This window comes from Drosophila erecta, unplaced genomic scaffold (assembly GCF_003286155.1).
Source record: "Drosophila erecta strain 14021-0224.00,06,07 unplaced genomic scaffold, DereRS2 tig00000055-arrow-pilon, whole genome shotgun sequence".
Taxonomy (NCBI): domain Eukaryota; kingdom Metazoa; phylum Arthropoda; class Insecta; order Diptera; family Drosophilidae; genus Drosophila; species Drosophila erecta.
In genome coordinates, this window is record NW_020825200.1 from 14577409 (window position 1) to 14602599 (window position 25191).

Genomic DNA, 25191 nt, shown 5'->3' on the forward strand with positions numbered 1-25191 from the left:
GGTAGGAACGCTAATGATAAGTATCCTATGACTAGGCAATGATTTCATCTTCACCATTGTCCAATTTCAAATAAGTCAACTTGGAGCTATGCTAAGTGCAAGCTATGCTAACTGCAAAATAATAATTATATGTGTTTTTTTTTATTCTGAGGAGAGTTATCATATCGTATCATATCTTATCATATTTATTATTTTATTTATACGCAATATCCTATACAATTGGAGTATGTGTGAAGTCCAAATGTTTATAAAAATTCCAAAGCACTGTTTTACGAGGTATTCCCTGTTGCAAGTATGCATTTATGCCCCCGTTTCAAGTGCCCATAAATAAAGTTCGATAGAGCAAATACCCCCGCATTGCATCTGTGCCACACAAGTGGCCCAACCCGCACATCCTGGTCCAGGATGCGTCCGCCCACTGCCTAGTTGGCCCCATTAATCGTATTCAGCGCGACTATATCCCATATCCTGGCAGGATACAGCTGGCCCCCTGAAATACGCGCTGAATGGAATTTGAAAATCGATAAATGGCAATGGCGACGGAAATTGCTGTTCCATGGCGGTTGACACCGTGTTAATGGGCCACTTATAACGGCATTGTTAGCTCTGCTTGCACACGGATCTCATCCTCGGCCACTTAATGTGCATCTCCGTCATTCCCATTTCCAATCCCATTCCCATTCCCCGTCGGTTTTGGCCTTGTTAGCCCCGAAGTGTTGGAGCTGATGCAGCTGCTTCTGTTCCTGGCCAAAAACGAGGACACGTGCCCCGTTCCGAAGGCATGAATTATAAGGAATCGCAAGCACCTGAAAGGTGTTTCGTTCGCTCGGCTTGCTGCTAATTAAATTTAATTTAAAACAAAGCTCGGCATTTCGTCAACGCTCGCGATTCGAGGATACCCCGTGCCATCTCGTCCTCCATCTCCATCTCATAATTGACTGCTGCTGCTGGTGGTGGTAAAAAAAGGAAACAGAGTCTTAAATTACCGCAGGGAAAGTGTGGCAACACATCGAGTCCTTTTTTTGGCTCGATTAACTTAGATGCCGTAAAGAGTATTAGGCTGCAGCACTTTAATGCACTGCAAGAAAAGACATCACATATTCAACTAAAGATATAGGCAAACTGAAGAAAGAAGTAGGGTGGAATTACCGCTTTTTAAAGCTATAATGGAACCTTGCATCTATATACTGAACCACTATTAAGTTTAACTGCAATCTAAAAATGCATTAAAAATTTATATAAAATTTAAATGGTTTGAAAGCTTGTCTCTACTAAATGAAAATAGTTTTAAGAGCAGGTTCAGCCGCATTTAGTTGAAAAATGGTTTCGGGATATGAAGTTTTTCCCGGTGCATGGAGGAGTACGATGCCCGTGGGCCAAGGACCAAAGATCTTGGTGGATCCGGCGCCGAACCTTCCGCTAAGTACCGAGACATGTTATTGGCTTGTCTGCTTTTTGCCCTTGGTGTTTGTCCGTGCCCCATGTAGCGTATGTTCTGGATCCTCCTCCTCGGCCGCAGGACCAAGTCAAAGGAGCAAACGGCAGGAGCAGCTGGGTCAGTCGTAGTCGCTGTCTAAGCGAAGGCAGGTGGCTCGAGCCAATGCCGATTAAGGCCGCCGATCTCAGCGAATTGTCTAAAAAAGAGTTGAACGAAAACAAAGGAGTAGAAGGCTACAAAATATTTGAAAAGGGAGGACTATGGATTGTATGCTTACTCAATAAAACAAGGGCTACGTCCTAAATATTCATTGATCATTTGCTGCGCCAACAACCAATTAAAACCCAACTAAGATGTGCATATCCCAAGGCCATTCCATATGGTATTACCCCACCCTCGGCTACCTTCAATTGGAGTTCCAGTTAAGATGTATGTCTTGGGGCCATGTCTGGATCGTACACACACACGCACACACGCACACAGAACGAGGGCAGGTATTTGTTTACCGTTAGAGGGGGCAATCAAAACGGCTCTCCGCCCGAAAACTTCGCTGGATCCACTCCGAAACGAAGGTGCCCCACTTTGAAGGCCAGCGGCAGGAGATGGGCACCAAGCCTATGATTAAAATTTAGGTCCGATCTCATACATATACCTACATATACCTACATATGTACGAGTGTGTGGTGTTCTATATGGTGCATGTGCGTAATTGGCCGTCCCAAAATCCAGCGGTCGCGATCCTTCTCAAATTAGAGTATACTCCCCTCTTCGCTTTTCGGGGGGAAAGTTACCTGCGGCCACAGTTAGATCCAAAACAATATCAAGTTGAGGGGCTTTCGATTTGGACAGAAACGGTTTGTTATCATCAGCGAATTGTATAACAAAAGCCACAATTAGAGCAGTTCACGTATGCATTAGGCACTGAATTATTGATCGTGACACAAGTCCTCAATTTATTAGTCATCAATCACAATAATAAATATTACATCTTGAGTTGAAAAGATAAACCAATGCTAAAACCAATTATGCAAATAATTCTTTAACCAATCTTAAAACAATATTTTCTTAGTACCCTTCCAAGAAACTATGTTTCTCATTTGCATAGGATTGTAATTTATGCACTCTACATTCAAATTTACGACTGATTCTTTTGGGTCAATTAGGATTTCCATAATAAATGGACGCAGGTCAACTCGAGTTATGACTGAAAGACATAAATTTGCAATACAAATTTCCATTTATTGCTTAATTACGGTAAAAGATACTGAAACAGACAGGTTGGCAAAATGATCTCCATATGCCGAATATAATAAAAAGAACATTTTATTATTCAATTTCTATATAAAATACTCTTAAATACTACTTATAAACATGTTCTGGATTATTTGCAATTTGTTTAATTTATTCTATTTTTTTATTTATATTTTTTATTTTCAAACAAATGACTTCATTACTAAAGTGAACAGATCTATAAACTTGTTTTTATCGTAACATAAAATTATATTTTTGAAGGCAAAACCCTTGAAATACGATAAACTAGTCTCCAAGACGTAATCTAGATTGTGGTTTGTGTACTCGCTAAGCAGACCTGATCTGTTCTGCGAGTACCCGCTAGGTGTCGCTGGAATAAATAGACATAGCTACAAATATTACGAAATTATTGCATTATTTAATTTTTGTGGAAACCATTTAAAAAAATATTTAAATTATAGGTATTTTTATGGTATCAGCAGATTAATTGTTACATTCGTTTAAGAAGCCATTTAATATCGTACCTAAAAATTGGGTCTACAAACAGCTGAGATCCAATAAATGGGCAACTTTTTTTGCATTGCACTTTGGACAACATAATTTAATTGTTTTGCTATTAAGCCGCAAAAATGGGACAGACTGCATGGTGACAGCAATTTTTTCCATACTAGGTGATAATCGTCTGATTGTTTCTTGTTTTCGCCCAGTTTAACTTGCTTGCTATGTGATGGCACTGCATTTCTCGAAGCATATGTAGAAAATGCAGAGTTTTGATTAAGTAAACGCAAGACGCTATAAGAATGCCACTCTTGGTTCCCAAATCGACAGTTGTAAAACACTTTGTTCAGCATGAAGATCGTCGCTTTCACCCTCGTTGCGTTTGTGGCCCTTGCCGGTGCTTCCTGCCCGTATGCAGCTCCAGCTGTAGCGCCCGCTGCTGCGCCTGGCTATCCGGCACCACCCTGCCCCACCAACTACCTGTTCAGCTGCCAGCCCAATCTGGCCCCAGTTCCCTGTGCCCAGCAGGCCCCAGCCTACGGATCCGCCGGCGCCTACACGGAGCAGGTGCCCCGCTACGTGGAAAATCCCAGCCGGGAGCAGCTGCAGCGGTTCCACCAGCGCGTTGGAATGGCGGCTTTGATGGAGGAACTGCGCGGCTTGGGCCAGGGAATCCAGGGCCAACAGTACTAGTGGCAAAACAATTTAAAGTGAAAAGCGCTTATGAATTTAAACCGTCTATGCTGTAATTGCACGTCATACTTTGGAATTAAACTGCTTTGAAAACTCATGATTTTGTGGAAAAGTGCACTTTTATGTAGAAGAAAAAGCGCTTGGGGATGAGCAAAACTGGTGAAAAGAATTTGATTCATCCAGTCCTAGAACTTATCTGTTCCTAAGCAAAGCCAAAAGTTTTCTTTTAATAAATCTTATAGATTTTCAACTTAGTTTTTCTGATTTATGGCTCTGCGCTCACATTGCTTTCAAACGCCAAAAAGAACATGTGAAAAACCGGCATACGACTGTCAGCTAGTCGTCCGTATTTATATATTATTACTGCAGCCGTCATAAAACGGATTATTGCAAGCCATTTTCCGAGCGATTCACCTCCTGAATTTGCCCATTACTAGATGATTCTCAGAGATCGTCTCCGTTGGATTTTTTCTCTTCATTTTTGTCAATGGATGCGGCGGGTGCCAAAAATATTGTCAGTCCAAATCGCTGTCTTGTGCGGTCGGTCGCATTCCCAGCCGTCTCCACCGCGAACCGCTTGGATCTGCTCCACATTGCTTAGCCAAAGTGGATCACGCCCTCGGCACATAAGGCCCATCAGGCATATAGATTCCAGCAGGATGGCGTTGCCCTCGTTCAAATCGCTGCCATGTGACGGGCTCTAAGTCCCATAGCCCCAATTGTGACCCAATTCGATGAGCAAAAGTGTGTGTGTGTGTGTGCGCGGGGCTCTTGGCCATTTAACGATTAGTGGCCATAACGGCAAAGTGTTTGTTTATTTTGTTGTGCGGCCGCAGAAACGATTCCAAAAATGATTGCATAATTGACTTTTGGGGGGACAAATCGCGCGACACGCTCAGCATACATTTCGATTTGTGTTCCTATTTCACTTGTGATTCCAATACAATTCATGAGCCATGAAGAAGCTTCACCTGGGCGCCAAGCACAAGGGCAAGTCCTACAAGCCCTTCAGGAACAAGAACCGTCGGGTGAGTGGAAGTAATGGATCTTACCCCCTATTCAAATGTGCCCCCGGGCCCGGGCGGAATCCGTATATTTTTATCCACTCGATCGCTCGCAGACTGCTCGCCCAGCTTGTCAGGCTATTCGCGACCATTTAAATACACACACACGGAGTGAATACAGTGCGTATCAGAATGTAGTGGCAACGGGGCGGATGAGTGATTGCCCCAAGACAATGGTTGCGAGATTAGTCATACGCCTAGTTGTCTTCAGCCAGAAACAAAACAAAACAGTGCACTAGCCTGGTTTTAATGTATCAAATGTAATGCAAATAACACATATAAAATGTAATGTATATTTGTTTTAAGTGATCTGTTACTTATAATCTATAACCTGTCGCTTTGATAATAAAGAAATTCCTGTGAAGTGGTTATCTTAAACGTGGTTGGCGTAGTTTTTCATTTTTATACACGCATATATGTAGGCACACAAATGGTTCTTTGTTATTTAATTTTGATACGCGCTGTATTTCTATGACATCTCGTGCGGTTGTTTTTAAATTTGAATTCTCTTAGCTCTCCCACTGCCAATTTGGGGGCCAAAGAGGCTATCACACCTCTTACTCATCCGCGAATTCTGCATAGTTGTAAGCATAGTCAATGTTGATACACTCTAGTTGCACTTTTGTTCGATTTCAATTTCTGAAATTGTGTACGTTGCAATTAGATTAGAAACACTTTTAATAATGCTGTTCTGATTCTCATTCCTTTTAGCATATTTGAATGGAAAATGTAACATAAAATGAGTACTATGATAACCTTTAGTTTGGCAACAGATCAAATTTATTGAAAATCCTAAAATTGAATACATATAAAAGTAGTCACTTGCAAAAGAGCCTAATCACAATTACTAGCACAGATTCCAGGCAGCATTTGTTTAATGCCTAAGGTAATACCTTAACTATTTACCCTCTAATTGCAATTTGAAATCATTATTATTTAAGTCATCTGACGGCGATGCAATGCCAAACGGCAGGGAGGAGCAATTTGCTGACGCGCGGTCAGCGACAGTGCCGGAAAAGTGGGAAACAGTTGGGCTGACCATGAAAATATTTGTCAAGGGGCTGAAGGGGGGAATTTGCACTGGTATCCGAAAGCGGAGCGTTGACCCACCCGCAGAAAAAACTATCCCACGAAGGGGTGGCAGTGGGTGGCTGTGGGTGGCAGTGCGGAGTCGATGGCAACCAAAGTTCATTACTAGCAGTTGGGCACTTTGCCCGCTGCAAAGTATGGTGGGGCTTTTGGCAATCGGCGAAAGGTAAACAAAGAATCGACCCGAGGTGCCCAAACAACACCCCTCTCCACTTCGGCGATTAAGGGGGGGATCCCCCTTTGTTTTACATATTGCCTTTTGGAAATGTGTAAACGCAAATTGGGACCATCGCCCGCGACCTTCCCCGTTAACGGTTAAATGGGGAGAGTCAGAGAATGAGAGTGGAGAAAAATAAATGCCGGCGCATGCGCAGAGCGAAAGTGGAGAATTGCCCTCTGCGCATGCTGCCTCGCTCTCTTGTTCTCTCCTCCGCTTCCTCTCTCGCATCCTGTCACTTTGAGTGAGGAAATGGATAACGGAATGTTTACGTTATGGGCACAGTGTCGAAACTAAAGCGAAAAAAATCTTCTTTTTAATTCTCATTTAACGATCATTTGGAACGTGTTTGCAAAATGAGTTCATTTTTATCGCTTTTTTTATATAGTAAATATAAATAAAACTACTCTATTTCTTTCTAAAACATAGAATTTTTTTAGTTTTGTTGAAATCAAAATATTCAACAAACATGTTAAAATTTGTGACACTAAAACTTGTTTGAAAAGCCCACTTTGACAAATAGAAAGTTATATTAACATAATACTTTTTATGTTTGAAATTAAATAAGATTAAATAAGAGATATATTACATTAAGGTTAGATTAAATTAAATTTCATATTCACCAATCCTAGGCTGTTCCTACATGCTTCGAATGACTTAGAACATTGGTCCAATTTGTGCATGTTTGAGAGACCTGCGACCAACAGCTGTAACCCTTTTCATTTGGAGCTTTTGGCGCTCGCAGACAATTATCGGGGTTGCCAACAGGTGGACCGCCACTACCCCGTTGCCCCTCCCCCCTCGAGAAGTGCGGGTGCTATCGATTTTCCAGGCACACCACTGACCGCCGATGACAGCGCGCTCATTTCGATGGAGATTGCGGGGGGCGCAAGACCCCACCCCTCTCCCAATTCAGCACAAGCAACTCCAGTCGCACAGTGGCACGAGTCAGCGGCATATGCACTTGAAAATCAATTTTGTTTACATTCACGGGCTACTGCTTATGATGGTGTGCGTGCGGGAATGCTCACACAAGCATGTATATAAATACATATCCCGAAACGAGTGGAGCATTTACGCACTGGAAGCGAACGAGAAAACTCTACACAATTTTTCCAGTGCGGAGCGGACTTTTCGCCTTCCAAATACAGAAACGATTCAGTTTGCGTGCGGAGTAGAACCGTTTGAATGTCGGAAAGGCGAATCGAAATCAAAGGATGTGAATCGAGTGAAATCCTGTAAAAGATAACCCGCGAATCGGTTGAGGATAAAGCCAGGTCAAAGGGTACGAAATCGGAAGGAGTCGGTTGGTTCTCGCAACAAAGAAAGTTTGAAAAACACACCGCCACGTTCAACAGAAATCAGTTTTCGCGACCTATGTGTACCACCCCCCGCCCGAGTTTTCCAGCACATTTCGTGTGCATATACTAGAAAGGAACAAAAAAAAGTGATGTGAGCAAAGAACCGCGACCCGACGCCACTGACATAAATTCCTATTTTTAACTTTCCTGGGGCCAAAAATCCCCATTGATGCGGAATTAATTTCGATCCGATTCGCCAGTCGTATGCAAATTGTGCTGAAATTAAGGCGAGAAAAGGCTGCGGAAATCCCTTCCAGTTAACAATTTAAAGTTATATCGCCTGTGGCTTCCAAACCGTTTGACAATCGCAATCGCCTCTCTCTCGCTTGCTCCCTCTCCCTCTATCACTCTCTCTCTGTTTCACGCACACTTGGTAACGGTGTTTTTATGTCAGTGTCAAAATCGAATTCCGCCTGACCCGATGGTTAAAATAGTTAAACAAAGTATATTGCCAATGCCAGTGTTAATCATAGAAGAAAAGTGCAACAATAAAACTCAAAATCCTGCCAAATAAAGTGTAATATTCTATAGAAATTTTGTATACCAACCGAATCGTAGTGCTTTTATAGTCTTTTTACAACTCCAAATCCAGTTGGTTTCATAAAGTGTTAAGTGCGCCGAAACGCGGGTATTCCCCCGAATTAGTACAAACCAACTAGAAAGCCAACTCCAAACTCACCGCATAGGACCGTATAGGTCTGAAAGTAGTCGTGGAATACGGATACGTAATCATTGCCAGTTCAACGCGTTGCCAGCCACCGCCACCTCCAGCTCCACCTCCGCCACCGCCACCATCACCATCTTCATCAGCATCGCACCATCTGGTGGTGCTGGTGGTGCTGTTGTGCTCGCACAGGATCGTCGGAAACATCGCCAAGATATCTTCGTTCGAGGAAGACTACCGGGCTGACAGGCCCATGGTGCAGCGCGCCTCTTCCTCGGATGCACCCTCCGTTCAGGGTGGCCAACATCGAGAGTCTCGGTTTGGCCTTGGATACCCTTCCTACCAGAATGGATACAACAAACTATTCACACAGGTGCCGCAAACAATAAAACACCAAAGGGGTGGACACCGATCAATGTTCTTTAATGTCTTTATCGACTAAATTTAGTTGGTTAAGTAGGCTTATGTATCCTAAACCATTTGATTTTAGGTACATTCGGAAACCTCTTTCTTAATTGGAAAACCATACCACAGAAATTTGTCTGCTTTGAATTCTAAACTGTTAACCCTTTTTAACTTACGAAAATACCACCAAAGTTCTATAAACAAGTGGATTTTATATGCCGTGCCTCTATATTGCTTAGAAATATCATGCCTGTAATGAAGATACGAATCATGTCCATCGATCGATTAAAAGAATTAACATAGAACGAACCAAATTCACAAAGTACATTATGTACATGAGCTATAATCGCATTATAATAGCTCTTGATTTATGTTAAATTAGTCAGCCAACTGTTGCTTCATGTGAGGCAAAGAGAAATATTGAAAACCATACACGTTTTACTGCATTGTTTGAATATTTGAGTTGAGCTGGATTTTGGCAGCGGGCCAGTTTAATTTACTATGATCATCAGTCTATTCTGACCCAATTTATTTGAATTTTCCAGGGTTCTGCCGACTCGAACTACTCACAACCGTCATCCGATCTGTCGCTAGACGAGGAAAAGGAATCGCTTCGGCGAGAAAAGGAACGTCAGGCCTTAAGCCAGTTGGATAAAGCGAGGGTGAGTGTCTTCTACACTTTAAAACTTAGCGAACGGAAAATAAAATGTATCTAACTTTAATTTTTAGAGCAAACCAGTGGCGTTCGCTGTGCGAACCAACGTAGCATACGATGGCGCCATCGACGACGATTCGCCGGTGCAGGGCGGAGCAGTTTCGTTCGAGATCCGGGAGTTCCTGCACATCAAAGAGAAGTACGACAATAACTGGTGGATCGGCCGGCTGGTCAAGGAGGGCTGTGATGTGGGCTTCATACCCAGCCCCGCTAAGCTAGACAACATTCGCATGCAGGTTGGACATTCCCCACAGTGTGATCCATGCCAGCGTTAATCTACCAACGAAACCCTCTCTTTGTAGAACCAAACCAGACCCTCAAGACTGTATGGCACAAAGGGCTCGTCGAGCGGGAATCTTGGTGCGGGCGGACAAGCAGGTGCGGAGCCATCTCGAGGTAGCACACCCCCCACACCTGGTATGACACACATTTCATTCTCCTGATTTCTTTGGGCGAGGTTTTATTTCGTATCTGTTATATTCTGTGAATCGAATTAATTTCAATCTATATATATTTTTCGCTGTCTTCTATGTAATGTGTTTACTTTTGTAAATCGCCTAAAGCGCCACTCCTTTCGAGGGGCCCAATCTGATCATGAGCATCCATAGGTCCGACTGACGGATGCCGAGCCCGACTCGAGCTGATCGATGTTTATTGTAATTGGACGCGTGTTTTATGATTTTCATTTGAAGCGAACCAAATCAGATTCCAAGCCATAAAAAAATGAAAATGTGGGCCAAGCTAAATTCCCGTAATTTTGTACTTTTGTGTTTGATCTAATTATACATCATGTGACATCCATATCAAACGAGTGCAAGTTAATGCTTACCTTTATCAACGAGTTCACCCGGCAATCCGATGCAAATCGTACCCTAGTTGTGCAAACGGCCCACGTATTGGCCGAGAGCTAGCCCTAGATCCCAGCATGAAAGCCGAATCCTCCAACAGATCGGCCTAGACTGCCTGAACCCCGTTCTAGCCCCAATTCACCACTGTAAACACACAAAAGTACACACCTTACCAGCTTCAATAGCCACGATTTTCTCCGTCCTAGTTTGTCTAAATCAAAGCTCCTCGTTCATGGTCTGCTTGTAAACTAACCAATTAGCCAATGTGAACACTATTAAATGCACTCAAACTCTCTTTTATCTAACACAATCCGGTTAACAACACTAACCAAATGAACAACCACAACGCGACCCAAGATCCCTACAGTACAACACCGCGCAAGAAAAACAAAGGTTTGTCCACGTCTCTCATCAGAACCTCAGAAATCCATTTCAATCGCAAAAGTATCGCTAGCTCTTTCAGTGAGTTTCAGGATTTTACAAAACAAAACATAGCTACTCAAAATATTGGACTAAATAACGAGAAGGAAAAAATTTAAATGATGATACATTATTTTCAGAAAGATAGTTCTCCAAAAGTATGCTACTCAATTGTAGATGATAAATCTTAATTCATTCGAAAGTTAACCAAGTATAACTATAAGCTTATCAAATTTATTAGAACAGATCTAATCAGTTATTATATTTCAACTTTTTAACTGACTAATCAATTTTCGTAAGTAAAATATTATTTTAACTGAATCAATCAGAAAAACTCATTCCAAAATACGTATCATGTGTCCGTAAGATCAAAGACATTAGAATAACAAGATGCGTAAGCTATACTATTTTTTTGTGCTGGCTCCAGGCTCTTTAATTTTAGGGGGAAGTGGAGGAACATGGCGGGACATAACAGGATCTTTGGCATGACATTGAGGGATTTTTGGCGGGACATAGCGGGACATAGCGTGACATGAAGGGACTTGCCGGGACATGGCGGGACATAACAGGATCTTTGGCGGAACATAGAGGGACATGACGAGACTTGGCGGATCGATAGTGCAAAACCAATGTATGGCTATTACGGAACTTGTTATTCTAATGTCTTTGGTAAAACCCCGATTTTTGTTGCAAACAATCGCTACATGTGTAAATTGTCCAAAACAAGTTTGACCGTCCTGCTAACCGAAACCCGTGCTTAGTTATAGAAAATTGTGTAAAAAAAGTCGAAGCAAACAGACACTTCATATTCGAGTAGAAATAAGTTAGATAGTTATAGGAAGAAACTTCACCCTCGAGTTGGCATTTTGAACAGCATTAAATGGTGCGTAGACCAGTTGAAAAGAAAAGCAAAAAACGAAATGAAAATTCCAATCAACGTGATATTGCGAACCTGCGGTAGACCGACACAATTGCCCAGCACAAAACACGAGCACACCGAAATCCACGGATCAATTCGAATACACTGTATATACTAACTAACCCAACCACAAGCGTCTTACGTATATACGATAATATCTAAAATTGGCCTAGCAATTCGTACTGATCGATCGCACTGGCTCGTACCAATCATAAGCTCGCTCATCCTTTGCCATTATTTCGTCCTGTTTGCCATGATACTAACGCTCAGGTGACGAATCAGATTCCATGGGACCAGGACGACACGGCAAGACACCGGCGGCGGCGGCCAACAAGGAGAAGCGGAAGCCGTTCTTCAAGAAACAGGAGACGGCCAGTCCCTACGATGTGGTGCCTTCGATGCGTCCCGTCGTCCTAGTGGGGCCCAGTTTGAAGGGCTACGAGGTGACCGACATGATGCAGAAGGCCCTCTTCGACTTCCTCAAGCACCGCTTCGAGGGCCGCATCATCATCACCCGGGTGATGGCCGACATCTCGCTGGCCAAGCGCTCCATCATGAACAATCCCTCGAAGCGGGCCATCATGGAGCGATCCTCCAGCCGGAGCGACTGCCTCGGCAAGGTGCAGGAGGAGATCGAGCGCATCTTCGAGCTGGCCCGCTCGCTCCAGCTGGTCGTGCTCGATTGTGATACAATCAATCATCCGTCACAACTAGCGAAAACTTCATTAGCGCCAACAATAGTGTACTTAAAGATTAGTAGTAGTAAGGTGAGTCTTACAATGTTTATTCCTAATCAGCTTGTTAAAGAATCTGTTGTTCTCCCAGGTTTTACAGCGTTTGATCAAATCACGTGGCAAGTCGCAGGCGAAAAACCTCTCCGTTCAAATGGTTGCCGCCGAGAAGCTAGCCCAATGTCCACCGGATATGTTCGATGTAATCCTAGACGAGAATCAGCTGGAAGACGCCTGCGAGCACATTGCCGAGTACTTAGAGGTGGGTTTAAGTCGAGATCGGGCTTAAGTAAAAGAGACGAAATACAAGAGACGTTTAGAGGAGATATTTAGAATGGTGGTCAGGAAAAATGATGCATTTCTTTAAATATTACGTATACGCACAATGGGTTGAACAGAAGTTCTTTCACATAGTAAACATAGAAGTAGTTAAGTCTTTGCATAGCTCAATTATAATACTTTGTGAGACCAGGAAATGTATCTATTTATATATACATAGCACATTCCCATATTTGGAGCTAATCTATGATGTCTTGCAGACGTACTGGAAGGCCACCCACCCGGACATTCGAGCCGTGCCGCCCATCGCCCGCCCCCTGCCGCAGGAGGCCTCGCCCTCCGCAGATCCCGCGCGTCTGGGACCGACGCCTCCAGGTAAAGGAACACCTGCCCACTCGAACGGGCTCATCCACGGTCGCATTGCCATTTTCATACGCGCGATTCCACCAAAGTCCTCGCCCATGCCCAAGAAACAGCGAAATTTCAATCAAACCAATATCAATATCGATATCGAAATCAGAGTCACCCATTGCCTCACCTCCCCAATTCAAACGAAATCGATCCGACGACCCATTAAGAACACATATCAGCGCATGTGTATACATACTCGTAGCGATGGATATGTATGCACATCGGATCAGCAGTAAACAATTTTCATTTGCTTCTCAACATACTCAACACACTTATACAAAATACAATTCTAAAATTTGTCTTTTTCAAATTCAAATTCCCATGACTGTACCAAATAAACCAATCGATCCTCCTTCTGGCTCTCTCTCCCCGTTTTCCTCCGCGTGATGCACGTGGTTCACTTCGTTCACTTGGGGCACGGCGTGATGAGCAGTAGATGGCGAGGAGTTTGTCGATGAGCAGGATCCCAGGATGGGCATGTCCGGCGGAGATCGCGAGGGAAGCCGGGAGCGGGACCGCGATAGCAGGGAGAGGGAGAGGGAGCGCGAACGGGAGCGGGATTACTGGGATCGGGAGTTCAACAGAGATCGCAGCTCCAAGGACCGCGAAAGGGACCTCGAGTGGGAGCGGGAGCGGGCTCGCGAGTGGGAGAGAGAGCGGGAACGAGATTGGGATAGGGAGTTCGATTGGGACCAAGGTAAATTTCGTTTATACTGTTTCTTTTCGTTTGTTTCCTTTTGTACCGATAATATCTACGTAAGCTCATTAAGTATCACAACCAGCGCCCAGAAATCGAAATCGAGTCAAAGGGCCCATAGCTGAAGTTTGGCTAGAACCACCACGTCCCAAGTTATAAGCCAGTTGAAGATGTAGCCCATTGTAGCCCAGTAGGTTAATGGTAGCTTCGGCACCAGTCCACATCTCCACCCATATCGATTGTAGCTGCGCCCATGGCATTTGCTTAGAACTCCCGCTTTCTAGACACATTTTGTACATATAGCTCAGAATCAAAACCACTGGTATCCTCAACTTTTCGTTTATTTTCTATCGTTTCTATTTTGTGACCACACTTTGCAGCATTCACAGCACGCGACATACCCGGTCCCTTTACAACAATGCTATAGATCAAAACGAGTTCCAATCCAAATCAGCCACCACGACCAACACAACTGCGACATCAACAGTACAAAATGCCAAAGACAATTGAACCCGAATTGAAATTGAAATTGATATTGAAAACCAAAAGCAAAACCAAATCAACTGGAACTAGCACAAGCACCCACCGACCGACATCTCCGACGATCTCCACCAGTCAAGACTTCCAAGCAATCCATGTGATGAGGTGTGCGCACACCCTCGAGATTAAACAACCCACCGATTGCCCACTAATGTTAGCTGACTACCTTTCTGCCGTTTGAGTTCTACTAACCGATTTAGCCGAACTGCACGCACTGCAATCGTAGAGCCCCACGAACTGCCAGCTTTCTCAAGCATCCGCCATCAATCAATCCAATCGAGCTAATCGATCACCCATTCGAATAATTGTTTTCCAATCGTGCCTTTTACCGACTGACCTCTGTACTTGTTTTTAGTTACACCGGGCGTTGTGCGCCTGTAAGCCGCCGCAATCCGCGCCAAGCCCTTCTACTCGAATTCTCACATTCTTCCGGGTGTTTTCCTAGATCAGCTCAACTCAACCCAAATCAGCTCAGTTATAATATTTATATATGTGTACATGTATTCCGTTGTTGTCGAACCTTATGTTTTCACCATTTCAAGTTGCAAAACCAAATCATCCAATCGTTTAGATCTGGTTTAGTGAGTACCGAAACCCCTAAGATGTGTTTGCGTTACATTATTTTTGAGCGATTTTTCCTATTCCATTTAGTTAGTTATAACTGTCCCCCGAAATTATCCTCGTTTTCCCAAATGTACTATGCATAACTGACGCTAGGTTTCGATCATCTGCTGACTTTATTTCTTCCTATTTTCAGCGTTTTAAAGTATTGTTTGTTACTCCTTGCAGGTTTAACCAAATGTCCTATTTATTACTAACATTTTAGAGTTACATGTTAATTAACAAAAGAATAGCTGAACAAATGCCAACATTTGTTCAATAGATGCTCCATATATTACATAGAAAAGTTACCAGGTAGTAAACCTCATACATAGTTCCTTAAATAATGTACTTTCTTTTAAATTAAATTGCATTTTCTAAATAATGATATAGATCCAAATATAGCTGAAAACTATTACAAAGCCAAACGTATTTAATATACCAATCTTATAAAGCCTTCATCGGTTCGTTTTAGGAGTATATTCCTCTGTAAAGTAACTGAACGCAAAATCCCAAATGACCAATCTCCGGCAACGGAGACCAAAGGCCTGATGCCAACTTTTCGCCTATTGACCCTTTTTTGAATGCTTTAGTTCTGGTTCTGTTTTCCGTTTTTCGTTACCCTTAAATACATCTGCGAGTCAACAATTTGTACTAACATATTGCCGTGTTGGGCGTTTTGCAGGAGGAACCTCTTACCAGCACAGCCGCCGACAACCGACCTCGGTTCGCCACCAGGAGCGCGGCGGAGGAGTGGGCGCAGGCGGCGGAGGAGGAGGAGGAGGCGTCGGCGGTGGCTACGAGCGGGACCGCGAACGGGAGCGGTACGAGCGGCGCGAGCGGGACCTCATGCACTACGATCTCAATAGCGACGAGCTGCTGGACGAGCGCAACTTTGAGTATCCGGCGATGAGGAGCGGCCCCAGCGGCGCCTCCCACCACGGCCATCTGTCCAGGGGCGGACGCCTGCTGGAGGATCCGGACTTTGAGCGCGAGGAGGCCCAGATGCGGATGAGCAGCTCACGCTACGGACCCTCGACCAGGATCGACGACCCACGGGATCTGCCGCGTGGCGCCACCGTTGTCGATCGCGATGAATACAGTCCGCACAGAGGTGGTGGGAGTAGTAGGAGAATGCTTAATGCCATGTAGGAATCGTGGATATAGGGGTGGGATCAGATCGATGCGAGAGTGCCAGGTTTGAAGGAAGCACGCGACAATAGTTTTGATCTTGACATGATACACCACCAGCCTCAGTCTCAGTCTCAGTCTCAATCTCAGTCACAATCACAATCACAGTCCAGGTCCAGGTCCAGGCCGTTGGGCCTGCCCCGCCAGTCCTCCCTGCCCAGTAACAGAGCACCCGTGTCGTACCTGCCACGCCAGTCCTCCCTGGGCACCCACTGGCTATCCTCCTCCTCGCAGAGCAGCCTGGATCAAGGACCCCAATCTCGCCGAGAGCTTTATCCACTGCTGCATCAGCCGCAGTCTTATTCCCAGCCTCGATCCCAATACACCGCCCACTCGTATACAGCCGCACCACAGCACACCAGTCAGTCGCGTTCCCAGACCCAATCCCAGTCCCACTCTCAGTATCGCTACTCCGTGCAGGACACATCGTTTGCCCACCCGCCAAGATCCCTGCGCGAGGAGTTCCTCAGTCCCACCATGAGCAAGGTCGAAGCTGTCACCCACGCCATTCGCAACAAGATCATCGTGGAGGAGGACGAAGAGGATATCCTGAGCACGGATCGGTTCTATTAAAGAGATTTCAGTCGCCACCCCGCGTCCATTTTGGCTTGGGTAACCTCCTTGCGGGTGGGAGAGCAAGTGCAGCAGTGCCAAAACACACGATACATTTGTAAGTGTTCCATTCGCTGATCGGATCAATTTGGTAGCAACACAGATACAGACACACACAAACAGAAACAGAAACACACACAAAGTAGCTGGTTAAAATTAAAGTGAGCGTTAAAGTGGCGGTTAAAGCAAACGTTAAAGCAAACCAAAGAAAGCAGCCCAATGCCAAGTGGGGCCTTATGTGTCTTAAATGCTATAGCTAAGTGTAATCAGATTTTATTTGAGTAATGTGAATTTAAATTAAATGGTCTAAGCCTAAGATTTAAGCTAGTCGACAGTGGAAAATTAAAAGTTAAAGCAAGGGAGGCCGAAACCACCCAGCAGGATTTGTTGATCGATTGACTAAGTACATGAATAAGTGTCAGCTTTAATAATTTAGTGAACGTGTCTTAATCTAAGTCGAGCCACACAAGCACACCCACACCCACACACTCGACACACACATACACTCACACAAACACCTACACACTCTTAATTGACTGTGAACCGATTGAAATCTCTTTAATCTCAAACCGATACCTATTTCTCGCATCCAGGCGTTTTCCTCCTCATCGCCGAATGGATTCCTTACTGGGAATTGTCTTAGTTGAAAAACTAACACGTACAGTGCGTTTCCAATCATGAGTTGTAATGAATTTATATATCCACATAAAATAATGGATTTAATGTATAGTTTTGGAGTTACCTATTAATTCATTCGAAAGATATCGCTTGATGTTTGAAACTGATTATTTCCTAATTGATGCCTACCACTAAACATACGAGTATATCTATATAGTTCCCCACGTCGAATACTATTCTTTTTAGGTTGTTAAATATACGTAGTATAGATCTTGAATGAAACGCATTGTACAGCAGCCATGTACATGTACTACTTCTACTTCCAACAGCAATACTTTCGACCTAGATACCTTGCCACACCATATCATGCCACACACCTGCCAAAAGCGCACAGTTCGCGAACTCAGTTCAAAACTCAAGTTGGACTGGCCGCGAACAGGCCTGCAACCTGGATGAGGATAGAAAACAGATCCAGGTTTAGGTATAGCGATTTAAACTACCAGTGCCTTATAAACCATCAAATCGAGTTACACAACAGCACTCCACCCCAGAAATTCTGCATTTCCGCCGCCCCATTAGATCATTTTAACTAACTACCAACTACCAATCGCTAAAGTCGAATGCGTCAAAATTATTGTTCAAGTTTTGAGATGTACACGTAATGTTGAGACGATAGTCGTTGATCTGGCCCATTCCGAACGAGCACTCCTTTTACAATTCCAACCACCATGCTAAATTTGTCGATCATTAGTTGTCGAACTGAGCTAGAGCCCAACAATGATGAACCGCACTGCATTCAAATCGATCGCCACCTCGAGTAAGAGTCGATGTCTAGCTAGTTTTGATCTGTAAGCACACCCACAGAACCCATCCTACTGTCCAAGGACTACAGCTGAATCCTGAAGCACGGGGTCAGAGTTTGCAGACAGGTCGGGCCATTTGCCAGAGGCAAAAATCTAGTACTTTTTATATAAGGGATACAAGGTGATATAACTAATTTTCAGAGAGCAAATTTGAACAGCGCACGACAGATACGGATACAGATACAGATACCTAATTGAAATTGTTAGCCACATTCAGCAGGGGGAGGGAGAGGTTGAAAGGTCGGTTGGGACCTTAGCTGGGACCCTTCCCTTAGAGAATTGGATGGGGTTGGCCAAGGCACTGGAGGCGCTTCAACGAGGAACAAATTGAAATTGAAATATAGCGGAAAGCAGCAAACGATACACAAGCACTTCTTGTAAAAAGTGGCAAAGCAAAATGATCTATGTATTAGCTAAACATAAATGAAATATTACTTTTTAATACTAGCATAAAGTTAAAAACAAAACTAGATACGATCCTTTGCAGCTAAGAAGGGGACAAACGGAATACTTAAGTTTAAATGGTCAGTTGATGAGCAGTGTGTACGTTAGAATATTGCACATAATTCACAGAACTGGTAATTCAATATATTATAATGGTATATATTAAAAAAGATACACACATTTAAAGAGCTGCATATATAAATATGTATGTTCTTGCCATAATTAACAAAATTTAAACCGATACACATACATCAGCCAGCATTTTGTAAGCGTGAAACCCAAAAACTAATTAAAATAATATGGATTAAAAATAACTGATTATCCCAGATATTGTTAGATACTTTCTGGCAACGGAAAGGTGAACTTTGCCATGAAAATTTCATCAGATCTGATAGGAATATGTTGAAGATATTTTGTAAGATGCCTTAAATTTCTCAACTCAAGTTCTTTGAAAATTTTCGAAAACTAAACTTGGTAAATTCATATATTCCATTACATAACCTTCTAGCAGACGGACAAAGGTCTGCAGAGAAGAACAACTGGTTTGCTTCAAAAGTATAGCAATTTTTTTGTAATAATAAACTCTTATTTCCGATTATAAAAAACAAATGAAAACAAAAACCAAGCAATTTCAATTTGTTGACACTCTTGAAAACTATAAAAAAAAACACAAACATGCAAACAAGTTTTATAGCAAGCATACTGAAACTTTAAAGATACGCCTATATATAATTAAATTTAGCGGTAATAACTTCTCTACTTTTCAAGCCACTTAAATAAGAAAAGCAAACCTTATTTTTTTAGCCTAAAAACCTTATTGAACTGGAATAGAAGGTGGAAAGATTGACAAGAGCACGCATGAAATTTCCGTAATAAATAAATATTATTAACCAAACATCCCCACACCGAATACCCTGGAAATATAAAATGAACTATTGGTGGAAATATCAACACCGCTCCCAATTTATATAGAATATTTTATACATACAAAACATATACATATTGTAAAAAATGAGAAAACAGTAACTAAAATCCAATCAGCAATTTTCAAAAATTGTATGTAAATAGTTAATGATATTTCAATTTGTTACCTAATTATTTTGTTATCAACTTTGTAAGATTCCTTTAATTTAATGTTAGGGATGAATACCTGCCATCTCCTTGACGACATTTTGTTGTTTTCGTTTTCATTTTCCGCATTCAAATGTTGTTCACAATATGTTTTTGGAAAATACGTAGTTAAATGAAAGCTAAATTGCAAATAAAAGCAAATACAATAAAAATATTAAAAATAAAGCACGTCTTTTCGATAATTCGGTGTGAGCAAATGTGTGGGTAAGTCGTTCTTTTAAACGTTATCTATTTGGAATAACAAAATCAATACTTTATAAATGTAAATAAATGATTTGGGATGGTAAAGTAAAAGTAAATACATAAAATAATATAATATTATAATACCACATTTTGCAAGCTTACAGTTTCCTGAAGACACGAATAAGCAAATTAAGAAATACAATTTTTTTACAAAAGTAAATATTAAAATCATTTTTAATCACAGGGTCGTCCGTGGGTTAAAATTGCTGTTTTGCGGGCAATAATCGAAAACAACTCATACGCACACTCAAAACAACAAATCGCGTGGGGAGAGAGAGAGAACTTGGGGCTCTCCGATCCTCTCAGGCGGTTGGGTTATCACACAGTAAAACAACAACCGGCGAGAGGCATTCAAAGTCAGGTTCGATGGCCCGAGGAACCCGCTCTCGAAGTCAGTTCAATTTGTTGGCTCGGCGGCGCAGATCGTGAGTTGCGGAAAGTAATTAGCAAGAATTAACGCAGTCGAGCAGATTGTGTGTCCAGACTGATCAGTGTAATCACTACCAACCCAAACATGCCCCTCAATATCAGGAAAGTGCTGGTCTGCGATGCTGTGGACAAATCCTGCGTGGAGCTGCTGGAACAGCATGGGATAAAGGTAAGGTTCCCAATCCCCTGACGTGACAGTCGACTATTTGTCGGAGTGAGCGAAAGCTTACACCCATACAAGTGCTCAAAAGTACAGTGCGCCCTCGGACAAAATACAACAAATTACAAAATACAAAATATTTAATTTATTTAATAATACCTACAATGCAATATAATCCATACAATATACATATTCTGTTGAATTTGGCTATCGAGTGCGCACTGTAGGTGCATTTGCAAGCATGTAAAAGTGCTTAGAAGTGGACAAAGAGACAACAGAAGCATTTAATTGATTGCACAATTTAATCAACGTTGTTGACCATATATTCTCCTGCTTTTTTTGACAAGGTTACCTACAAGCTAAAACTCCCCGTGGAGGAACTGTGTCAGGAAGTTAAGGTAAGTGGCTTAGGGATTTCAGCACAGGTAAATTGGCAAGTACATGCATGTACATACGTATGAACGAGATAAGTCGCTTTCGAGTGAAAGCTTTCGAGTGATTCAAGCGTGGCTTTAAAACATGTGCATGAGCTGAGATATGTACATATATATGTAGGTATGCATATATGTTAGTACGCGTGGGAGTTACATAAACTCAATTAGCCTGTGACTAGGCTACAAAGACCATAAACTAGAAAACTATAAACTATCTTATTCTTATATAAATTACTAGTAACTAGTTACTTTTTTAAAACTAATGATAAGGAGTTGACCCCTTTTTTTTAACATAATTGCTATTGAATATAAAGAGACTTTAAAATACAATTTTTTAATAATTTAAGTGAAATAGAATCTTGATGACCATTAAATCATGTTTTTCTAAGCCATTAAGCCTTACAGAATATTTCCTCCCGTTATATCAATAATATAAATAATAACTAGAACAGACTATGTTATGGCTTTTTCATATCAAAATCAATTACTCTCCTAATTTATTTAAATTGGTTTTCTGTTGCTTTCTCAATTAGTTAAACCCATTCATGCCTGCATGGGCACGAATGCATGTTTTGAATTTTGTTTGATTTAGAGACAGATTCTTTTGGCAATGTTATTAGATGGCAAAAAACAAGTTGCAAGGGTCAGAAATTAAGTACTTGACGAAAAAATATTTGCATCGTTCGCAGAGAGAAAATAATTTGGCCAGTCCAACTTGTTTTTATACCCAATACTCGTAGGGTGAATGGTAGGGCATGCTAGATTCGTTGAAAAGTATGTAACAGGTTGAAGATACTATATATATTCTTGATCAGAATCACTGGCCGAGTCCGTCCTTCTGTCCGTATGACGCTGTGATCTCGGGAACTATACAAGTAAGTTGCGGATTTGAGTAAATCTTAGGCAGTACAGTTTGTAACGCCCCACTTTAAAAATTATTTTTATTTTTTTCATTTATTTTTTCGATATGCCAAAAAAATGTTTAAATTTCTTGTTTGCACTCCCAAGCTAAGTAATGGGTAGCTGATAGGCGAGTAGCTCGAATATAGCGTACTCTCGTGTTCATTTTAAACTAAATTTTTAACAACTTTTCGGAATGCAATTTTAAATTTCATTTTACCAAAAAGAAACTATCCCTTTTAAATGGCAATAATCTGCTGTGAATAATTGTGCCAGACATTGTTATCAACGTTTAGTATTATCGGTAGTTCTTATCAAACAGCCGGCAGATCAGACGATGTTGCCTCAACATTAAATAAATTGTTTTCAGTAAGACCGAAAATAACCGGAAAATGTCAAGGGGTTCAATTATCATAACCAGAAGCCTATGCCAGGCGATTGGCTTTAACTTATGATAAAATACAGGTTTAGATGGTATCAATCACGTTTCCAAAAAAAAACTGTAATGTAAACCATCCGCGAAATGAGTTAGGAAATTACATGACAAATATTTACATTTACCCAGTTGCTAATTATTAAATTACACCGCATTTCAGAACTTCGACGCAGCCATCGTTCGCTCGGATACCAAAATAACCGCGGAAGTTTTGGCCGCCGGATCCGGCAGTCTGAAGGTCGTTGGCCGGGCGGGGGCGGGTGTTGACAACATCGATGTTCCCGCAGCCACGGCCCAAAATGTCGTTGTCCTGAAGTAAGTGCTCCATAATCCCGCGGTGCATTGAACACACGAACACTAAGCCAAAATAGCAACTCATTTTTGAAGTTGAAAGTCTGAAAGTACTTATTTTATGCTCAATTGGAGTTATTTCAATGTAATAAATTCCATGGATATTTTTCCACTCGTTTGTATACCATGCTGATAAAATTTGAATCCATTTGCGGCTCCGATATCATTTGTTTTGGAATTTTACATTGTTTCTGATTTATGAAAGTATAATAATAATTAGTTGATAATAATCATCAATTACCAGAAAACATGAGGCTTCGAATACATTACCATTCATTAATTCGGTATGAATAGGTTAAACACAGTTCATAAATGGGGTATACAAACTGCAGTGTTTATGGTGTGAACCATAGAGTAATCTCCGATGGCGCAGCGCCCAAATAATTATGCGCATTCCGAATCGCAGGATTGGCAGCTGATATGGCACCCCAGCCCAGAATAGCCATGACTTGGGTCAATTGACGCCGTTTGACACGCATAATTAGGGGACGGCGAGTGTCGACGGAGGGTTTTGGGTGGTTTGGCCTGGAATACTGGTAGCCAAGCGCGAAAATGGCCATATTTCCCTGCTCTCATCCAATTCTTTTTCGGCGGAATTTGCATAATGCTGTCTAGTCACAACAAACGCCACCCATTTTGCCACCAGAAACGCCCAACTCAGCGCAACAGCGAGTGTCTTTTGTGGCATTTAGGGAATGTTTAACTAAACTCTCGTCGCTTTCAGCACTCCGGGTGGCAATTCCATTTCGGCCTGTGAGCTGACGTGCATCCTAATTGGCTCCCTGGCCCGTCCCGTCGTCCCCGCTGGCCAGAGCATGAAGGAGGGTCGCTGGGACAGGAAGCTCTATGCCGGCACGGAGCTGTATGGAAAAACCCTGGCCGTGCTCGGACTAGGACGCATTGGGCGCGAGGTCGCCATTCGGATGAAGACCTGGGGCATGCGGGTGCGTTCGGATGGGGTATTTACCTACTGTGGAATTTTAATCGAACCCTGAGTGCTTTGCAGATTATTGGCTACGATCCCATCACCACGGAGGCGGAGGCCCAGGCGGCGGGCATCGAGAAGATGACGCTGGAGGAGATTTGGCCACTGGCGGACTACATAACCGTGCACACGCCCCTGATTCCAGCCACCAGAAGTAAGTTGGCGCATTAATACGTAAATTGCTGAATATATGTAGATACTCGTAGCTCTTCCTATTGATCTGGTTACATTTCCCGAGTGATTTACATTTAAGATTTCCTTGCTTATTCCATTAGACCTCATATCGACGGAGACACTGGCCAAGTGCAAACAGGGCGTCAAGGTGGTGAATGTGGCCCGAGGCGGCATCATCGACGAGCAGGCCGTGCTCGATGGCCTTGAGAGCGGCAAAGTGGCCGGCGCGGCCTTCGACGTTTATCCCGAGGAGCCACCAAAGTCTGCGGTCACCAAGGCCCTCATCAGTCATCCCAAGGTGGTGGCCACGCCGCATCTGGGCGCGAGCACCTCGGAGGCGCAGGTCCGCGTCGCCGTGGAGGTGGCGGAGCAGTTCATCGCCCTTAATGGAACCTCGCCGAAGTACACCAGTTATGCCGGCGTTATCAACAAGGAGGCTCTCGCCCATTACCAGTGAAGGAATCGAATATTCTACCATCAGCGCACTCTTAATTTCAAATTCAGCATTTATAAATAAGTTTACAACCAGGCATGTAAATCAACGTAAAGCCAAAATACACAACAATAAAAATAGGAATACTCCCAAACCCAAATATTTATATATATTATGTATGTACATATATGTATTATTGTTGCAAGAACGTTACCACTTCAGGGTATTGAATAATATTATAGACAAGTTTTTAGGGCGAAAGGAAGAGTATTTATTCTAAGGAAATGGAGCTACGACTTCTAAATTGCCTGATTGTGTACTGCCTTTTGGTATTTTAATGAATAATCAAGGTTTTCCCCGGAAGCAAGTTTAATGTTTATTTTATATACATAGCCATTCACGGAAAAGCAGAGTTTGAGAGAACTTTCTTGGCAACTTTTGTGTGTCATAATCCTGAGTATGTGTGCACCCATATTGCTAGCTGAAAGTTCCACTGGTGTTTTATTCACTTGCTATTCTTAACAATTTAACAAGTTTAATAGTATGCTATTTATTCTGACTCAATTCCAGCAGCGGAATGGAAAAGCTTCCCATTTCAAGAAGAAATGCATAAATTCAATATCACACAATAGGAGTTCATATAATGGACAACCTATTCCTTTTCCATGGAAATGTAAAAGTTTTGACAAATGGCAGTAAACGATAATTTGCTGAAAGAGAGTTGGCATATTAATATGCTGTAGAAACTGATGTCAGATATGAATATTTGCGAACTTATCCTGTCAATGCACAATTTACGGTGGAGGAAGAGCCAGCTCGTTGCCAATTCTGTTTCACTTGATGATATGCATTGTCATGGTTCCATAATCGTGCTTCTCTGGAAGATTCACAAAGGAGTAACATGCCAATGGAAACGAGGAGGAGCTAAAATTAAATTTTCATTTCAA

General features: G+C 42.5%; 3 protein-coding genes across 6 annotated transcripts; all 3 read left to right on the plus strand.

Moving 5' to 3' along the window:
- The first annotated feature begins 3513 nt into the window (after nucleotides 1-3513).
- Nucleotides 3514-3926, plus strand: LOC6542574 (vitelline membrane protein Vm32E). The gene has a single exon (XM_001969816.2). It carries the CDS (start codon nucleotides 3539-3541, stop codon nucleotides 3878-3880), a length of 342 nt encoding a protein of 113 aa, XP_001969852.1. The 5' UTR covers nucleotides 3514-3538; the 3' UTR covers nucleotides 3881-3926.
- A 4377-nt stretch (nucleotides 3927-8303) lies between these two features.
- LOC6542646 (voltage-dependent L-type calcium channel subunit beta-2) lies at nucleotides 8304-19188 on the plus strand. 4 transcript variants are annotated; one of them, XM_026979699.1, is made up of 10 exons: nucleotides 8304-8648; nucleotides 9226-9342; nucleotides 9410-9631; nucleotides 9698-9773; nucleotides 11853-12349; nucleotides 12408-12575; nucleotides 12853-12967; nucleotides 13437-13700; nucleotides 15526-15988; nucleotides 16151-19188. In XM_026979699.1, exons 1-10 carry the CDS (start codon nucleotides 8529-8531, stop codon nucleotides 16602-16604), a joined length of 2496 nt encoding a protein of 831 aa, XP_026835500.1. In that variant the 5' UTR covers nucleotides 8304-8528; the 3' UTR covers nucleotides 16605-19188. The 4 variants fall into 4 exon arrangements, 3 of the variants coding, with proteins under 3 accessions (XP_026835500.1, XP_015014465.1, XP_026835499.1); XM_015158979.2 differs by having other exon boundaries at nucleotides 8462-8648; nucleotides 9698-9812; XR_003407823.1 differs by lacking the exon at nucleotides 16151-19188 and having other exon boundaries at nucleotides 8462-8648; nucleotides 9698-9812; nucleotides 13437-14345; nucleotides 15526-15546.
- Nucleotides 19189-20323: 1135 nt separating this feature from the next.
- On the plus strand, nucleotides 20324-24398 carry LOC6542885 (D-3-phosphoglycerate dehydrogenase). Its single transcript, XM_001969819.3, has 6 exons — nucleotides 20324-20540; nucleotides 20879-20929; nucleotides 22462-22616; nucleotides 23377-23596; nucleotides 23659-23791; nucleotides 23913-24398. The coding sequence occupies exons 1-6, from the start codon at nucleotides 20457-20459 to the stop codon at nucleotides 24266-24268; spliced, it is 999 nt and encodes a 332-aa protein (XP_001969855.1). The 5' UTR covers nucleotides 20324-20456; the 3' UTR covers nucleotides 24269-24398.
- Nucleotides 24399-25191: the final 793 nt, after the last annotated feature.

Bases quoted from the DNA above. Each gene is read 5' to 3' on its own strand.
- LOC6542885 (XM_001969819.3), top strand. From the start codon at position 20,457: ATGCCCCTCAATATCAGGAAAGTGCTGGTCTGCGATGCTGTGGACAAA. The intron at 20,930-22,461 runs GTAAGTGGCTTA...ACCGCATTTCAG, and splicing joins AACTGTGTCAGGAAGTTAAG to AACTTCGACGCAGCCATCGT. The intron at 23,597-23,658 runs GTGCGTTCGGAT...AGTGCTTTGCAG, and splicing joins TGAAGACCTGGGGCATGCGG to ATTATTGGCTACGATCCCAT.
- LOC6542574 (XM_001969816.2), top strand. From the start codon at position 3,539: ATGAAGATCGTCGCTTTCACCCTCGTTGCGTTTGTGGCCCTTGCCGGT.
- LOC6542646 (XM_015158979.2), top strand. From the start codon at position 8,529: ATGGTGCAGCGCGCCTCTTCCTCGGATGCACCCTCCGTTCAGGGTGGC. The intron at 9,632-9,697 runs GTTGGACATTCC...CTCTCTTTGTAG, and splicing joins TAGACAACATTCGCATGCAG to AACCAAACCAGACCCTCAAG. The intron at 12,968-13,436 runs GTAAAGGAACAC...CGTGATGAGCAG, and splicing joins TCTGGGACCGACGCCTCCAG to TAGATGGCGAGGAGTTTGTC.